Genomic DNA, 19,837 nt, shown 5'->3' with positions numbered 1-19,837 from the left:
TTTTATTCCAGTACCATGCTGTTTTGGTTACTATAGTTCTGTATTATAATTTGAAGTCAGGTAATATGATTCCTCCAGTTGTTCCTTCAGTTGTTCTTTTTGCTTAGGTAAACTTTGGTTATTCTGGGTCTTTTGTTGTTCCATATAAATTTTAGGATTTTTTTTTTTTTTTTTTTTGTATTTCTGTGAAGAATGTCATCAGTGTTTTGATAGGGATTGCATTGAATCTGTAGGTTGCTTTGGATAGTATGGACATTTTAACAATATTTATTCTTCCTATCCATGAACATGACATATCTTCAATTTCTTTCATTAGTGTTTTATAGTTTTCATTATAGTGATCTTCCACTTCTTTGGTTAATTGAATTCTTATGTATTTAACTTTGTGTGTGGCTACTGTAAATGAGATTACTTTTTTTTCTTTCTCAGTTTATTCACTGTTGGCATATAAAAATGCTACTGAGTTTCATATGTTGGTTTTGTATCCTGCAATTTTACTGAATTCATTTATCCATTCTAATAGTTTTTTGGTGGAGTCTTCAGGTTTTTCCAAATATAAGGTCATATCATCTGCAAACAAGGATGCTTTGACCCCTTCCTTTCTAATTTGAATGCCCTTTATTTCTTTGTCTTGTCTGATTGCTCTAGCTAGAGCTTCTAGTGCTTTGTTGAAAAACAGTGGTGAAAGTGAGCATCCTTGTTGTGCTCCAGATGATAGAAGAAAGGGGGTTTTAGTTTTTCTCCATTATATGATACAAACTATGGGTCAAAATATATTTTTAAATGGTCTCAATTTTCTCTTCTTCTATATGCAGAAGTGATGCGAAAAATGACTGACCAGGTAAACTACCAGGCAAAGAAACTGACACTTCTGCAGAACAAGATTGACAATATTTCTTTGACTGTGAATGACATAAGGAACACTTACTCTTCCCTAGAAGGAAAAGTCAATGAAGATAAAGGCAGAGAATTTCAATCTCTTCTAAAAGGTAAAAATAAAATAAAATAAATTATTCATTCAGTAACACAGGAAGCAAATGATTCATTTTTCTTTTCTTACATCACTTCGAGATCTTTGCTTTAGTCTGGGTGGTATGGAAACCTAAGAAAGATATTTTTTGAATGAGATATAAAATCACTAAAATTCTGAAATAATTTGAAATATCTACATTTTATTATATATACTGAAGTCTTTGAATATTCCATTTGGTTGATAAACATAATGCATCTAATTATAGCCTTACTTATATTCATTTTTAGTTAACGCGAGTCATATTAATTTACTTCCATTGTGTTATCCACTTCAAGAATAAAGATACATTTAGGGGATCAAGACAGCTAGATGCCTGTTTGACTCAATATTAATCTGAAGTGGATCGTTAGCCCCAAAATTTTCTAGGTTATGGTGTAAAATCTACTAAATATATCCTAAAACATTCCAGTTATTATTAATATTAAAAAAATTTATATATGTGAATAGGCTTTGCCTGAATTTTGTGCTCTTAAAACAGTGGGCTTAAAAGCAGGCTATGTTTCTTTCTGGAGGCTCTACAGGATAATCCATTTTCTGCTAATCCAAGTTGTTGGCAGAACTCATTTTCTTGCAGTTGTAGGACTGAGGTCCCTGTTTTCTTGATGTCTGTAAACTGAGGTCCATTCCCAGCTTCTAGAAGCCACTGCATTTCTTGACTCATAGTCCTCCATCTTTAAAGCCAGCTACATTGTGTTGAGTTCTCTCTGCATCTTTCTGACCATGTAACTCCATTGGACCTACCTGGATAATCAGAAAAATCTCCCTATCTCAAGGCACTTAACTTTAATCACATTTGCCAAGTCCCTTTTGCCATGTAAGATACATATTCACAGATATGGGGAATTAGCATATGGACACCTTGGGGGAAATGGGTGTGTCTTATTCTGCCTGCCACAGAGATTTATGCATAGTGAGTAATTGCTATGAAAGTGTTATACACAGGATAGAATGGGACTACTTGACACTTGCAACAAATCCAATCTAAGGGTACCAGGGAAAGCATCTAGAAGGAGAAACCATCTCGATGTTAACCAGGCAAAAGAGTTTCAGGTAGGGCAAGGATGTCCTAGGCATGCAGTTAGTTTGGTTCCTGGGAGTGTCCCAAATGGGTTTATTGTATGAAGCTTGTCTGTTTGCAAGTTTCAGGATTACTGGGTTTTTTCCCTTTGCTTTATTCATTAAAAAACTCAGTGTACAACCCAATTTTTATGATTCACAAGTTATCTTTTCTCTATTGTGGTTCTCAGATTTAAAAAAGACAAATAGGTGGATATTTAATATATCATCTACCAGTACAGACACTTACATAACTCAACAACAATTATGATTTTTTAATCATATAAATAATTGCTGCTACTCAGCCACTAAAAGAGAGACCTTGTCCTACGTATCTGATATGACCCAACCTTACCAATGCTAAGCATGAGAAGGAAATATTTTTCCCCCTGACGTGACAGCATGAGAAAGAAGTCAAATAGAAACAGTATGTAATTGACTATAACCATCTGAATGAGATTTGTTTAGCAAGAGTTCATTCTCATGAGCTAAGAGAATTAGCCTGTCACCTGTTTTTTGTGACCTACCAGCCTACTACAAAGATTGTGGCACTGACACAGGAGAAAAATCACACACTCACAGCAACAGCGTTAATAATGAAACTCCCTCCTCAATAGGAGGAATTAATTGTATACTGAGCACAGTCGTTAATTATAAGAACCAGAGGGCTTGAAGTTAATGAATATTCTTACAGGAAACAAAAACTAAACCCACCTGCAAGGTGCTGTGCTTGCCTAGTGAAACCACAGCTTCCTCCCTTGTTTATTTTACATCCAAGGTGAAAAACACTGCTTAATCTGACAGTAGCCATAGAAACTGTTGAAAATCAAATGTCTCAACTCCTTAAGAGGAGGTGGATACCTTAAGAGGCACCTAAATGTTATTAAAAGGCCATACATTCACAGTCACAGAAGGGGCATGCGAAGGTATCTGATACCAAATATATCTGGTAAGTCACCAAATGTAATATGCTTTTAAGAAAGTGGAAGCATATCAGTCACAGGAAACAGAATCAAATAGAATTAAAACGATATGCCCACTCAAATATTAACATAAAGCACTTTGATATGTTCTTGCAAAATCAGATTCTTGCACAGATGCTTGTTTAGTAACAAATTGTAGGAATGTCATCTGAAAAGCTTCTTATCCCAAAACACATTTTTAAGCTAATAATCTGTTTAATGTCTTTTCAGACATTGCTGTGATTTTGCACTCTCTTCAATGTATTTTTCCAAAAAAGTGTTAAAGCATAATAGCTAATTTATATTATTCATTTTCATTTTTTTTCCTAATTATATTGATCAAGCTTTTGTACTGAGTTTTATCTATCTGCAGAGTTTTTGCTTATTGTTACTCTTATTATGGCTTTCACGTCATGTAGTTTTTTTATTTGCTGAAGTTAAACATTTATTGTAATTGTTCACAACTAATAAAGTCAATAAAGCTTAAATTTTATTATTTCTTTTAAATTTTGAAAAATTGTAAGGTTATAAAGTCAAAGAAGGTCTAATCTGAACCTTAAATGTTTTATTATATTTCATCAAGTTTTTGACATCAGGAGAATTAGAGTCATTTTTAACTAATGGGAAATGACTAAATGTTCTTATAGAAAGAGTAATATTAATATTACTATTGAATAGTACCTTACACTCAATGATACTTACATATTCTTTTTTAAGACCAGAAGTCTAATTTTCTAAATTTTACTTTCTCTGTATAGCATATAGAATGTACTTCATGAATATTTATTTAATAAATGGGTGACTGGTTAAATGCTAAGCAAAATGTAGAAGATAAAAATATTTTAAAGCCTTTCTGGTGTGATTATCCATGTTATTTGATACAAATGCTAGGACTATTTCTGCATAATTTATCTTAATTGTGGCTAGTCTTTTCTAATTCATTTAGCCTTTTCTTAGTACTTTAAGGCTGTGGTCATTGATTACTATTCCATATTTCATGTTTTGTTTTCTTTTTTCAATTACATACAAATTGATCTTTGGACTTTTAAACTTACTTTAGTTTCCACTAAGTTTATAAAATGTAAAGGAAAATATCTTTGCCATTTTTTTTTTCATCTGGCAACACTGATCTTTATGATGTAGGATTTCCAGAGAAACGTTTATCCATCTAAATTGTAATATTTACAGCTTTGTTTTTGTACAAAGTTGTCAATATCAAAATGCTCAAACATCATTATATTTTAATAATCACTCTTTCACATATTTTATGTAAGTCCCTCATGTATGTTAAGTGCTTTTTAAAACTTACTTACAAAATAGAGACATGTAGAGCCTATTCTTTTAATCCTAGGATGATCTTTCTTTAATAGACTACCTAGTAGCCCTAACTGATGGCAATATCCCATTGTACAGACTTTCCTGTCTAAAATGCTTTGCATTATGTTGTATTTAACATTATAGTCATTGATTATGGTGTTAGTCCATTTTCATATTGCTACAAAAAAAAAAAAAAAAAAACCTGAGAGAGAGTAATTTATATAGAAAAAGAGGTTTAATGGACTTGGTTCCACGTGGCTGGGGAGGCCTCACAATCAAGGCAGAAGGTGAAGAAGGAGCAAAGCCACACCTTACATGGTGGCAGGCAAGAGAGCATGTGCAGGGGAACTGCCCTTTATAAAACCTCAGATCTTGTGAGACTTATTCACTATCATGAAAACAGTATGGGATAAACCCCTACCCATGATTCAATTATCTCCCAATGGATCCCTCCCATGACATATGGGTATTATGGAAGCAAAAATTCAAGATGAGATTTGGGTTGGGACAACGCCAAACCATATTTTTCCATCCCTGGCCCCTTCCAAATCTCATGTCCTCACATTTCAAAACCATCATGCCTTCCCAACAGTCCCCCAAAGTCTTCATTCATTTCAGCATTAACTCAAAAGTCCACAGTCCAAAGCCTCATCTGAGACAAGGCAAGTTCCTTCTGCCTATGAACCTGTAAAATCAAAAGGAAGTTAGTTACTTCCTAGATACAATGCGGGCACAGGCATTGGGTAAATACACCCATTCTAAATGGGAGAAATTGGCCAAAACAAAGGGGCTACAGGCCTCATGCAAGTCTGAAATCCAGTGGAGCAGTCAAATCTTAAAGCTCCGAAATGATCTCCTTTGACTCCATATCTCATATCCAAGTCACACTGATGGAAGAGGTGGGTCCCCATGGTAGTGGGTAGCTCCACCCCATGGCTTTACAGGGTACAGCCTCTCTCCCAGCTGCTTCCATGGGCTGATGTTGAGTGTCTGTGGCTTTTCCTCATGCACAGTGCAAGCTGTCAGTGAATCTACCATTCTGGGGTCTGCAGGACAGTGGCCCTCCTCTCACAGCTCCACTAGGTAGTGCCCAAGTAGATACTCTGTTTGGGGGGTCCCACCCCACATTTCCCTTCTGCACCACCCTAGCAGAGGTTCTCTATAAAGGCTCTGCCCTAAAGCAGACCTCTGCCAGGATATCCATGTGTTTCTATACATCCTTTGAAATCTAGGCGGAGGTTCTCAAACCTCAAATCTTGACTTTCGTGCATCTGAAAGCCCAATACCACATGTAAGCCACCAAGGCTTGGGGCTTGCACCCTCTGAAGCAATGGCCTGAGCTATGCATTGGTCCCTTTTAGCCATGGCTGGGACACAGAGCACCAAGTCCTGAAACAGCACAATGGAGCAAGGTCCCCATGAAACCATTTTTCCCTCCTAGGCTTCTCGGCTTGTGATGGGAGGCACTGCTTTGAAAACTCTGACATGTCCTGAAGGCATTTTCTCCATTGTCTTGGCAATTAACATTTGGCTCCTTGTTACTTATGCAAATTTCTGCCACCAGCTTGAAGTTCTCCTCAGGAAATTTTTTTTTTTCTTTTCTAGTTCATCATCAGGCTGCAAATTTTTGAACTTTTATGCTCTGCTTCCCTTTTAAACATAAGCTCCAATTCCAAGCCATATATTTGCGAATTAATAAAACTGAAAAGAGCACCCAAGTGACTTCTTGAACTCTGCTGCTTAGATATTTCTTCTGCCAGATATCTTAAATCATTTCTCTCAAGTTCAAAGTTCCACAGATCTCTAGGGCAGGGGCAAAATATCACCAGCCTCTTTGCTAAAGCATATCAAGAATCACCTTTGCTCCAATTCCCAATATGTTCCTCATCTCCATCTGAGACCACCGAGCCTGGACTTTTTGGTCAAAACCATTCAACAAGTCTCCAGGAAGCTCCAAATTTTCTGACATATTCCTGTCTTCTTCTGAGCCCTCCAAACTATTCCCACCTCTGCCCGTTACCCAGTTCCAAAGTCGCTTCCACATTTTCAGGTGTCTTAATAGCAGTACCTCACTCTACTGATAACCATTCCCCACTCTACTGGTAACAACTATATTAGTCCATTTTTATACTGCTATGAAGAAATACCCAAGACTGGGTAATTTATAAAAAAAAAAAAAGAGGTTTAATGGACTCACAGTTCCATATAGCTAGGGGAGCTTCACGATCGTGGCAGAAGGCGAAGAAAGAGCAAAGCCATGTGTTACATGGCAGCAAGCAAGAGGGTATGTGCAGGGGAACTGCCCTTTATAAAACCATCCGATCTTGTGAGAACTCACTATCTTGAGAATAGCATGGGAAAAACCCACCCCCATGATTCAATTACCTTCCACTGGGTCCCTCTCACAACATGTGGGGATTATGGGAAGTAAGATTCAAGATGAGATTTGGGTGGGGACACAGCCAAGCCATATTAATTATATTTTGAATGTGAATGGACATATCTTCCATTTATGTGTACTTCATCACTAGATATTATAAATATATCTCTAGTATATGTATTTTTTTCTGTTTTCTGTCTTTGTATGCAAGTTTTTTTATATTTTAAATAGTCATTTTCTATTCTAAATAGTTATGAATATTAATAACTGTGAATAGTCCAGTATACTTTTCCTGTTCCTTTTTTTATGCTACGTTTAGAGACTACTGCAATCATGTCTTGCGATTAATCCATGTTTTCTAATATTTGAGACAGTACTATGTGTTTCATTACTTGCAAGTTTTCTCTTCTCTTTTTGTTAAAAATTAATGTCATACTATAATAATATGTCAGGTGTATCTTGAATTCCTATTTTCATTGGAGGAAGACTTAATTTTGAAATTCCCAAGCTTCATTATTATTATTTTATTGTTATTATAAACCAGTATTAAATCTTATGAATATTACTTCATTTTTTCCTCATTTGAGAATATCATTAAGATTTTCCCCAGAAGTCAATTTATTAGCTTTTATAAGCTCAAAGCATAAGCTCTGAAACTTAATTACTAGAAACCTAATAACACAGTCATGAGCTAACACCAGGTATTATTTACTAAAGCAGAAAGCCCAAAGCCATTTATTTTCATACAAAACTAAAACTAGACCTAGAATTATTACACACAACAGTGTATTACTGAAGTCAGTAGTAGTTCCCTCATGTCTTTCATCCAAAGGACCTTAGTTTTATGGTTTTATTATGTTCTAGTATGTTTTGCAAGTGATATCTCCTCTCAGATTTATTATTTAAGGAATTGATCACCTTTTGTAAGTTATAGTAATTTTTAAAATTTTATAAGTAAATGTAGTTAAGTGGTATTTTTATTATTACATGTTATTAATGTTTAATTTCAAACTTTTTAATCTTTTTAGAGATGCTTAAAGTCTCATATAATGAAAATTATGTATTATTTATTGTTTCTTTCTCTAGATCTAAAATCAAAAAGCATTAATGTACTGGTAAGAGACATAGTAAGAGAACAATTTAAAATGTTTCAAAATGACATGCAAGACACCGTAGCACAGCTCTTCAAGACTGTATCAAGTCTATCAGAGGACCTTGAAAGCACCAGGCAAATAATTAAAAAAGTTAATGAATCTGTGGTTTCAATAGCAGCCCAGCAAAAGTCTGTTTTAATGCAAGACAATCGGCCCACTTTGACTGATATAGTAGATCTAAGGAATCACATTGTGAATGTAAGGCAAGAAATGACTGTTACATGTGAGAAGCCTATTAAAGAACTAGAAGTAAAGCAGACTCATTTAGAAGGTGCTCTAGAACAGGAACACTCAAGAAGCATTCTGTATTATGAATCCCTCAATAAAACTCTTTCTCAATTGAAGGAAGTACATGAGCAGCTTTTATCCACTGAACAGGTATCAGACCAGAAGAATGTTCCAGCCATTGAGTCACTTAGCAATAATGTCACTGAATACATGTCTACTTTACATGAGAATATAAAGAAGCAGAGTTTGATGATGCTGCAACTGTTTGAAGATTTGCACATTCAAGAAAGCAAGATTAACAATCTCACCATCTCTTTAGAGATGGAGAAAGAGTCTCTCAGAGGTGAATGTGAAGACATGTTATCCAAATGCAGAAATGATTTTAAATTTCAACTTAAGGACACAGAAGAGAATTTACATGTGTTAAACCAAACATTGGCTGAAGTTCTGTTTCCAATGGACAATAAGATGGATCAAATGAGTGAGCAACTAAATGATTTGACTTATGATATGGAGATCCTTCAACCCTTGCTTGAGCAGGGAGCATCACTCAGACAGACAATGACATATGAACAACCAAAGGAAGCAATAGTGACAAGGAAAAAGATAGAAAATCTGACTAGTGCTGTCAATAGTCTAAATTTTATTATCAAAGAACTTACAAAAAGACACAACTTACTTAGAAATGAAGTACAGAGTCGTGATGATACCTTAGAAAGACGTATCAATGAATATGCCTTAGAAATGGAAGATGGCCTAAATAAGACAATGACTATTGTAAATAATGCTATTGATTTCATTCAAGATAACTATGCCCTAAAAGAGACTTTAAGTACTATTAAAGATAATCATGAGGTCCATCATAAATGTACCTCCGATATGGAAACTATTTTGACATTTATTCCTCAGTTCCAACGTCTGAATGATTCTATTCAGATTTTGATCAATGACAATCAGAGATACAACTTTGTTTTGCAAGTTGCCAAGACCCTTGCAGGTATTCCTAGAGATGAGAAACTAAATCAGTCCAACTTCCAAAAGATGTTTCAAATGTTCAATGAAACCACTTCCCAAGTGAGAAAATACCAGCAAAATATGAGTCATTTGGAAGAAAAAATGCTGTTAGCCACCAAGATTTCCAAAAATTTGGAAACTCGGTTGCAAGACATTGAGTCTAAAGTTACCCAGACGCTCATACCTTATTATATTTCACTTAAAAAAGGCAATGTGGTTACAAATGAGAGAGATCAGGCTCTTCAACTGCAAGTATTGAATTCTAGATTTAAGGCATTGGAAGCAAAATCCATCCATCTTTCAAGTAACTTCTTTTTGCTTAACAAAACTCTCCATGAAGTTTTAACAATGTGTCACAATGCTTCTACAAGTGTGTCAGAACTGAATGCTACCATACCTAAGTGGATAAAACGTTCCCTGCCAGATATTCAACTTCTTCAGAAAGGTCTGACAGAATTTGTGGAACCAATAATTCAAATAAAAACTCAAGCTGTCCTCTCTAATTTAACTTGTTGTATAGATCAATCGTTGCCTGATAGTCTGGCAAATGTTGTCAAGTCTAAGAAGCAAGTAAAATCATTGCCGAAGAAAATTAATATGCTTAAGAAACCAACGGTAAATCTTACCACTGTCCTGATAGGCCGGACTCAAAGAAACACAGACAACGTAATATATCCTGGTAAGCTGTTACTGAAAAGTAACTTTTAATCTCTCTTTTTACTTAAATGATATTTAATAGATCTGTACAGTTGAGCAAGACCATTAAATATAAAACAACATACCTGAACTTGGGTAGATAGTCAAGTTGTGAAGATGACTGACATTTAAATCTGAATCTATCTTACAGTATTTTAGGCATCAATACAAAACAAATATTTCTAGTGTATATTTGGCTATAAGTTTCTAAAATTTTTCTGACTAGCCCTCTATAAAATAATTAAATTTTCTCCTATAGAACAATTTGCTTTGTACAAGTAATTAAACAAAGCTGTTAAGCAAGGAGATCTTTGATAGACCAGACTTGCTCATTTTGATATGCAATAGGAACTCAGTAAATATCTGTTCAATGACGATCTGACAATGAATGTCCAGGAAATAGATTTGGGTAAATCATAGAAGGTCATCAATGCCAAGCTAAGTGCTTAGACATGATTTTGTAAAGAGTAGGTGTCTGAAAATTTGTATCAGTGGATTGGTTGTGGTAAGAGCTGCAACTCAAAAGCATGAAGCTAGCAATAGTGTATAGTGTGATTGCAGAGGTGATATTAGGGATGTTACTGAATGAATATTGGCAAGAGGCATAGAGGAAGCTCTAAGGCAGATGTGAGAAATGTTGAAAAGCTCCCATAAACAGAAACAGAGGGAGAGTGTCAAGAAAAATGATTTGAGGAACATCAAATCTTGATTCTGATCCTAGCTGTATTAGTAAGTTTCTGAGTTAGTTAATAGCACTAGGTAAAACGTTCACCTCTCTAGGCCTTAGTTTCTTCCTTTTAGGTGATGAGATTGCAATAGGTGATTCGCTGAGGTGCTTAGTAGGGATATGCTGAAGATTGCATCACTGTAAAAAAAACCACGATCTGTTCACAGCCTTAATGCATGACACTTGGAAAAGAGAGAGACCTAGACTTTTCCCATGTTTTGAATTTGGGAAATGACAGAATAGTGGTACCATTAACAGATGTTCTAAACACCAAAGAAGAAGCATGTATTTTGGAAGAAAGAGGAATTGTGTGGTGCATATAAATTGCATAATAGTACCTCTGTATGAAATAAGTGTTTTATGAATATGGTTGTCATATAAGTAATATTGAATAATCTTTTCACAATAAGAATGGCTATTCATTCTTACAAAAAGAAATGGCTGTGTTTTTCTCATATGAGTCTGTTGTTAAATTATAGTCCATTTTTATGAATTTTGTACTTTATTGCTTTTTCATTACAAAGGATGACCATTATTCTAACATAATATGACTCTTATTTAATGTATGTTTTGATAATATTAAAAATAACAATAAGAGTTGAATTCTCTCCACAATTTAAATTAGTATATTTATTTATGACTCCCCCAGATTAATCTGAACTAATAGAACTAATTTTACTTCTGTAGGAACATAGAACAAACTATTTAGACTTATCCGTTTCCCAGAGAAAGACAGTAACTAAGATGTTCTTACATTAACAATTTTGGGAAATATAAGGAGTTGTTTTTTCATACTATTTCTATTCTTGGTCTTCACGTGGACACTTTATCATGATCTTCAATTAGCTATACAGCATGTGTGACCATACATCAGGCAAGCTATGCCATTTTTTAAACATATATATATGCTATTTTCGTAGTAAGTATAAAATTGAAATAGCCTCAAATAAATTGAGGCAAAAACATTTATAGAACATAAGAACCTTTAAACTTTGATAATATAATGAATCCATGTTAGGACCTTATAAAAATTGTATCTAGATACTTGTGATTGACTCAATATTGAGCTTAATAAGCTAATAATAAGAAATAACTCAGTTTTGATTCTTCTTTTCCAATAAGGCTTTGATAACATTGCTTCCTGTTCCTTTATTTACTGAGAATAGAACTTTTTATGTTCCTGTCTACCAAAAATAACTATTAAATAAAAGTTCTTTATTTTAAGTGAAGATACCAATAATGATGTCAAGGTAATAAAGGACTAATTCCCATGTGCAAGGTAGATATTCATTTTATGCCAGACCGGGCCAGCAACAAAATGTATGGGACCCTTTTAAGTGGGTGCATAGGTTTGCATGCCCATTAAGCCAGCCAGACTTCCATGGGTCATAGAACAGATGTCACTCACTGGGCAGCTCAGCAGGCAAGGGCTATGAAAGATGATGAAACCAATGAACTCAGGCTAAGTTCTCTTGTAAGAATCAAACAATTGCAGAATAATCTACTACTTTTGATACCCTGTTTTATACCAGGAGTGGGACACACTGCTTAAATTTGGCTGTTTCATTTCACCTTTGATATTATATAGGTATTATACAGGCACATTGCTCTCCCACATAACTAAAGCCAGAAGATAATTTATCATCATCTTATGAATCTCAGAGTCATATTATTCAGATTATAGCTGCCATCATTTGCAAAATAAGTACAGTATATAGAAAAAAAGCAATAGAAACAGTGTTTTAATCTTAATTTTAATAACTGATAACTTACTTTGAAGCCTGATAATATTAATACTGTAATAATATGACATTAGTTAGTATTCATTAATATTTACTGTATGTTAGACATTGTGAAAATTCCCAATATTCATAACCTCATTTAACAATACCTGTGAGGTAAGTATTATTATTTATTCTGAAGATGAGTAAACTGACCCTTGGAGACATTAACTCAAGTATCCTGCCTAAGGTAATTCAACTAGTAAGTGATAGAGCTCGGCTTCTGGCCAGCTAGACTCAGGGCTCAGTCCTCAACCACATGCTCAGAGAGATTGTAGCGTGTGTTCACACGCCTTTCTCTTCTTTCTGTTTCTGTTTCATGCGTCATATGTTTTTCAGTCTGGCCATATCTGAATATTCCATATGGCCAGAGCTGATATTTTTAGGGAGTCTCTTTTCTTGAAGACCCAAATACTGATAATTTGTTTCTGCACATGAGGAAGTAGAGGTGCTACTTTTCAGTTTGGCTTTTCTGGGATATGGCCAGTGGGTACTTATTGAAAGTCACCATCAAATAGTCACAAGGTTTTCCTTTGCCTGACGAAGAAGGACAAAATTCAGAGTACTCATCCCTGCCACTTCCTTTTGAGCCATTCCTACATTTATTCATGCTAATTCTGATTCCTAGTAGGCCACTGATGATAAGCTATTCTGGTTCAATTGCTAAATAACTTGATTTGTTTCTAAACAATATTCTAATAGACACCAAGAGGTTTTTATTTCATCTTTGAAGATTTGTTTGTACAGCAATTGGCAGACTTATCCCTGCAGAGAGCTTTTGGCTGCCTGCCCTTCCAAGAGCAGCTGAATCCTGCCTTAACACAATGTCAGCAGCTCACTGTTGAGCATGTGCACCTCCTGCTTGTAAAACCATTGGCTTTTTATTTCAACTTTTCCCCTAATGTTTACCAATTTAGTCCTCCTTCATAAGCCTCTCTTATTAATAATTATTCCTGTACTCCCAAGAAAGGTTACTTTGTATAAAACATTTGGTAGTGTTTTAAAATGTAATTTAAAAAATTATAATAGATGCAAATATATGCTATTTAAAAGAGAAAAAATGAGGATCTAGTGAATATTTACCTGCCTTATATCACATTGAAAACATTTCTAAATTTTGTGACTCAGCATAGAGGCAATTGTGATGACTAATGAGCCCTGAACTTGGAATCAGGACACCAGGGTTCAAGTCCTGCCTGGCAATGTATTTATTTGTAATAAGTCATTTATTTTTCTAGACCTTTCTTTCCTCATTTATAAAATAAGAATAACATACAAACCTTACAAGCTTATTTTGAGAATCAAGAATATAATCTGCAGATAGTGTATTAAGTTATTGCTATACGATGCAATTTTCTTAGCTATATTCAGTGTATATGTTTTTATTTTCTCAACATTTTCACTTAATATTTCCATGCATCAACATAATTTACAAACTTATGGCATTTCATTGTTACTTATTATTACTTTGATAAGTCACTTTGTTTCAAACTCTGCATATGCTTATAACTTAGCTTATGGTTATCATACAACGACAAATCAAAAAGAATAGGATACAAAATATAAAGACACTGTAAAAACATGTACATTGATAAGCACTGAAAATAAATGTCAAAAAGTGGTTTTCTCCAAGTGATTTTCTACTATTTATGTGATTTTTCTATATTATAAAATATTTTCAAATATACCTCAAGATAACTAATAGGTTATCTTCTGTACAAAATGGCTGAATATAAGCCAGTTAAATTTTGAAAGCTATCTGCTTCAATTTAGAATTTATGATGTGTTTTAGAAGTCCCCCAAAAGCAAGTATGCATTTTGTAATTCAATAGAAGCGCTCTTAGGATCTGGTGCATCTATAGTGTTCACAGCTGTGGTTTATTAGGGCAAAAAGTTCATAATAGGATCAGCTAAGGAAAAAGATACAAGCTGAGTCTGGGGAAATTTAGGCGCAGCACTTTTTATGTTTATCCCTCCCATGATGGACAGCATTTCTGTGTGCTCTTTTTTTCTAGCCACATACACATACACAAAATTAGTAACACGTGTACATTAATTCTGCCCAGACACGCCCATCAGATACTCAGCACCCAAGAGTTCTACTGGGGGCTGGTCACATTAGCATCCTCTGCCTAGGACATACCAAAACCCCAGACTCTCAGAAGGGAAGCAGATATTCAGCATAAGCCATATTGTTTGTACAGAGAGTCTGGGCATGGTGAATGACACTTATCAGTTAGGGAATGGAGAGAAGTCAAGTTCCCAGATGCTAACCAACGGTAAAACCTTCCAAGTAAGCCTTTCTAAAGATAGCAGTCTCTGGCCTGCTCTGTTCACTCTTTTCTGCAGATTATCTTAAAGATATTCTTTGTGTCAGAATTGGTTAGGAGGCCTGTCTGCTGGGGATGGCCTCCCCAGTTTGTGTCAATAAAACATACCAGTGTTGAAGGGAATAGTAAATGAACTCCTTTTTGTTCATGGCTCTCTGTGAGAAGAACAGACTCCCCCAGATTTCCATATGATTCTCTTCATAAGGAAGGATGATGACAGCTAAAGAGCGAATGCTGACGAAATTGACAACCTTTTCTGTCACCTTGTCCTCAGTAAAGTAGCCAGGCTATCTAAGGCGCACAGTCAGAAACCCAGACGTTTAATGATCACATTCTCTGAACCAGAATTTCTAACATTTGCTCTGACATGAAAAAGGAAATGGGAAGGAATTCCAGGTTCCATTTACACAGTCACTGCATATGCTTGGGTTCTTTCCCAAGCAAGAATCACAGGAGCTGTTTCCCAACAATAGACGATTTCTTTGACACCAAGGATTTGAAACGAATTTAGATTCTTGTCTGTAAATGAAATGCAATAAACATATATTTTTGTACTGGTCATTAACTATATTATGAATTTAAAATTGTACACAATAGTATTATTTTGTAACTTATTATCAAACATGAAAAGGAAGGTGCCAGGATTATTAAATGACAGATTGTAAATTTGCTATGGAATGATCTAAGTGAACATGATATTTTCATCCTGACAAAAATCACAGCATAGAAATAATAGCTGTGTCATATATTAACTGCATATGAAGTCTGAAAAACATACTTTAACTTTTTAATTGCCAGTTTTACTATACATAGATTAAAATGGGCTCTCCAAAGAAATAATAATTATTTTAGGATAAAAACCTAATTTGAACTTTTTAATTCTGATTATGTTGACAGCATTGTTTTAGGGGAAAGTATCACATGACACTCCATTGATATCAATATTAATAAATCTAAACTCAAGTGTCTTTACCCTAAAATCAAATTACCAGTGAAATTATGACACAGTGTTTGTAGAAATAAAGCAATCAATGAAAAAAATTATTGCATGTTGTGCCAGAATGATAAAAGTTCTAAACTACACCTATATTTTTACTTTTTACAAAAATGTAAACAATTGTTTTACAGTTAATCAACCTTCCTTTCAGAATTACTTTCCAGACTTTATAATCTTAAACAAGTGTTAAGATTTGAAATTTGTGTGGAAATTTAGATTTGAGGGATATTGGCGTGAAAATGGTGTTTGGGAACTCTGGGTGTGGGTGAACTGAGCCAGGGGACTCACGTAAGAGCAGAATCAGAGGAACAGCAACCTCTAAAGCATAACTGGAGAGAGAGAGGTCGGGAGAGAATATCAAGAAGAAACAAAAGAGACAGGAGGATGAGTTCATCTGATGTGGACGCTAGCATATGATTGCATTTTCCAGGCCTGCCAAAATAAATTGGAAGTTATAAAAAATACATAATATCCCAAATCATCATCTGAATAATAATGAGACATCAACACTACCTTTTATATGTAACCTAAACTCAGTGACTTTACTGTCAACTAAGAAATTGCTTGTACACAATCATGTGTACATGTATTTAGTCATTTACTTGAACTAGGAAGTTTGTTTGAAAATGTGAAATTGCAGATTTACCTCAAGAGGATCTTTGTAAAACACCTTCCTAGACGGATGCTACAATAAAGATATAATTTCTATTATTCATGGTCATATTAACTTAAGATGTTGTGCTAAAACTTTTTAAAGCAGTTTTTGTTTTAGGAGCCAAATGAATTATTTTTAGAATTATGAATTTGATTTGAAAGTTCAACTTGATTCAACAAATATTAAGTCCTAAGTGGGATCAAGTTAGAAAGCAAGGCTCTGGCTCAGTAAGCTTTGCAATTTTTTGTTCTAGAAGAATTTGCTAGTGAGGCTGGGAGTGGTGGCTCACCACTGTAATCACAACACTTTGGGAGGCTAAGGTGGGCAGATCACTTGAGGCCAAGAGTTCGAGACCAGCCTGGCCAACCTGGTGAAACCCCATCTCCAATAAAAATACAAAAATTAGCTGGGTGTAGTGGCACATGCCTGTAATCCCAGCTACTAGGGAGGCTGAGGCAGGAGAATAGCTTGAACCCAGGAGGCGGAGGTTGCAGTGAGCCAAGATCGTGCCACTGCACTCCAGCTTGGGTGGCAAAGTGAGATTCCATCTCAAAAAAAAAAAATTGATAGTGAAAGATATACCTATAGAGCAGTGTTATGTTCTGTTATATTTTATACTTTTTTGATATTTTGGTACTTGCATATGAATACCATGTTTTTATGAAGCTATTTTGAATGTGAAAGAAACAACACACCACAGCATATTCTAAGTATTTATCTAAGTATTCGATTTTTGACTTTTGTACAGTTTAAATTTTTTCTCTATTTTAAATAGTGTTGCACTAATAAATTTTTGTGAACATCTCTAATCTTACTTCCTTAAGATAACATCCAAGAAGTAAAATTATTGGTGCAAAGCCCATGCACATTTTAAAAGAATTTGATAAATATTGCCAAGTTGCTCTTCAGAGAGTATCAGTTTACGCTCCCTTAGGCAACTTATGAAAGGGCCGTGTTTTACCTGTGTGCACATAAATACACATGGGCACGTTAACTTTGCCCAAAAAGTTTGTCTAAAAAATTAAAAAATATTTAAATATGAGACTTTTGACAGACAATGATGACACTATCGGTATCTTTTATTTTATCATTTTAATAGTTGTGCAGTTATATCCCATTGTAATTAGGGAAGCATATTTCACAGCTATATGGACGAGGGTTGTTTAGAGGCAGGCAAAGTGGTGTTAAGACTGCTGTAATCATCTAGATATGAGAAAATGAGAGCATCAATTAGAAAAGCTAATGGGGATGGAATGGAAATCAAAGAGCAGGGAGATTACTTTTGGGAAGTTACATTTGGTAAAATAATAAGTTTTATAAACAACAAAAAAGGCGGGATGATGACCTATAATATTCTTAGTGATTTTGAAATCCTAGGTAGGAAATTAAGGGACCTGAAACAATGTGAGTTTATTTGTTTGTGGTATAACTTACATTTAGTTAAATGTACTAATGTTGATAGATAGCTTATGAGGTTTGACAAATACATAGTCATATAACCTTCACTATAATCAAGATGGAGATCAGTTCCATCACCAACCCTAATTTCCTCATGCGCCTTTGTAGTTAAACCCTGTTCTCACTCCCAAGCACTGGCAACCGGTGATCTGTTTTTTTCCCAGACAATTTTATTTTTTCCCGAATATCTAAGAAACAAACTCATACAATATGTGTAGGCTTTGGAGTCTGGCTTCTTTCACTTCATGTAACATGTCTGAGATTCATCCATGTTCTTGCATGTATTCCTTTTTATTTGTAAGTAGTAGATTGTATAAATATACAATTTCTTTATCTATTTACCAGTTGAAGGATCTTTTTTTGGTTGTTTCCAGTCTGGCGTTACTGTGGATAAAACTGCTATAAACATTCACATTCGGATTTTTGTATGAATGTCAGTTTTTGTTTCTCTTTTATAATTATACAGAAGTACCATAGTTTGGTTATAAGATACATAGTTTTAACTTTATAAGGAATGACTAACCACTTGGCATTTCCATGAATAATGTATGAGAATTGCTCCAAATTTTTGCCAGCACTCGACATTGTCAGTATCTTTTATGTTGTTTTAGTAGGTGCATAGTTATATCTCATTGCATTGTGGTTTTGTTTTGCATTTTCCTAGTGACTAGGAACACTGAACATATTTTAATGTATTTGCCAGACAATGTTTTTAATTATTCTCTTGATTGATGGTTATGACACTAAATAAAAAGGATAAATCAGTTTATGACATCAAACGAAAACATTTAATTTCATAGGTCATGGCTTAAGATAACAAAATAATAGTTTAACAGCAAGGGATGAAGTAAACCCTTTGGGACAGGTGTAAGATATTTGCTGAAGATTGCTGATACAACTAATTGTGCTTTAAGGTAATATATGAAGGGTTGAGGAAAAAAGATCCCAGAAAACAGTATAAGAAACAATGGGTGTGATATAAAAAGAATAGCAAAAATAAAAACTGATGGTTTGAAGGAGAAGCAGTAAACATGGTTTGAAACAGTATTTCTATCCATCTATACACCAAAGAACACAATGTTAATAATTAAAACAATGAATCTGAAAACTTAATAAAAACAGATAAGTATTAGTATTCCTGAAAGTTGCTGGCAATGGGCATATGAAATATTTCTAGAACAATAGAAAGATAGACCTTATTTGATATAAAGAGTTTTGACAAATGGGGAAGCATAAAAGCACTGAAAGTTTAGAATGTGTCCATTAATATGGAAATGAAAACATTTTATAGAGCATTGGAATCAGGATGAAACATACAGAGAAGTGCAAATGCTGTGTGGGCATATGACCTAGAAGCAGATTTATAGAATGCTTTCATCTGTGTATTGTAAAACTGGAGGAGAGGCAAAACGATAGGTTCCCTCACTAATCTGTTGGAAACTCCATTGTGCCCTAGCAAAGATCAGTTATCTGCCCTCACAATGTTACTGTTTACATGAAGAAATTAAGATTTTGATGCTAAAGTAGAAGTAAGCAATGAAATATAAAGTAAAATTAAAATAAAAGTATATGATGGATGACATTATATGTAATACAAATAAAAGTAAGAATATAGTAGGAATCATCAACACAATGTATCCCTTCATTTATTTATCAAATTCCTGTTGAGTAAGTTCTGAATGAGCACTGAGAAAAGTTGAATGAATAGAATAAACTCAACACAGCCCCTCTTCTGATAAAGCTCATACATTAATTAAGTAATTATAATAAAAAAATGACAAATGTTAGCAAAGACAGGGTGCTTTGAAAATGTAAGGTGCTCTCCAATTGGTTCAAATTTAATATGAACATTTAGGATATATGAAAGTAGGATTAATAGAAAATTATAACTAGAGCACATATTAGGGTCCAGAAAGCAAAGACCAGAACAAATTGAAACTTATAAATGAAATATCAGTTATGCTACTTGCACAGTGGTAGAATGTTGAATTGGAAGAACTGTTGACCTAATTGCACTGATCTCCATTAAAAAAAAATGGACAGGAAGGA

The 19,837-nt window shown here is 34.5% G+C and overlaps 1 protein-coding gene across 1 annotated transcript in view; it reads left to right on the top strand.

Annotated features, from left to right (window-relative positions):
• LOC105479622 (multimerin 1) overlaps positions 1–19,837 on the top strand; it is a 59,617-nt gene that overhangs the window by 32,131 nt on the left and 7,649 nt on the right. The window contains exons 5-6 of the mRNA XM_011737682.2: positions 816–989; positions 7,835–9,823. Coding sequence (XP_011735984.2) covers positions 816–989; positions 7,835–9,823 — 2,163 coding nt within the window. The remainder of the gene's footprint in view (positions 1–815; positions 990–7,834; positions 9,824–19,837) is intronic.

This window comes from Macaca nemestrina, chromosome 3, assembly GCF_043159975.1.
Source record: "Macaca nemestrina isolate mMacNem1 chromosome 3, mMacNem.hap1, whole genome shotgun sequence".
Classification (NCBI taxonomy): domain Eukaryota; kingdom Metazoa; phylum Chordata; class Mammalia; order Primates; family Cercopithecidae; genus Macaca; species Macaca nemestrina.
This window is presented reverse-complemented; position numbering and strand designations above follow the sequence as displayed.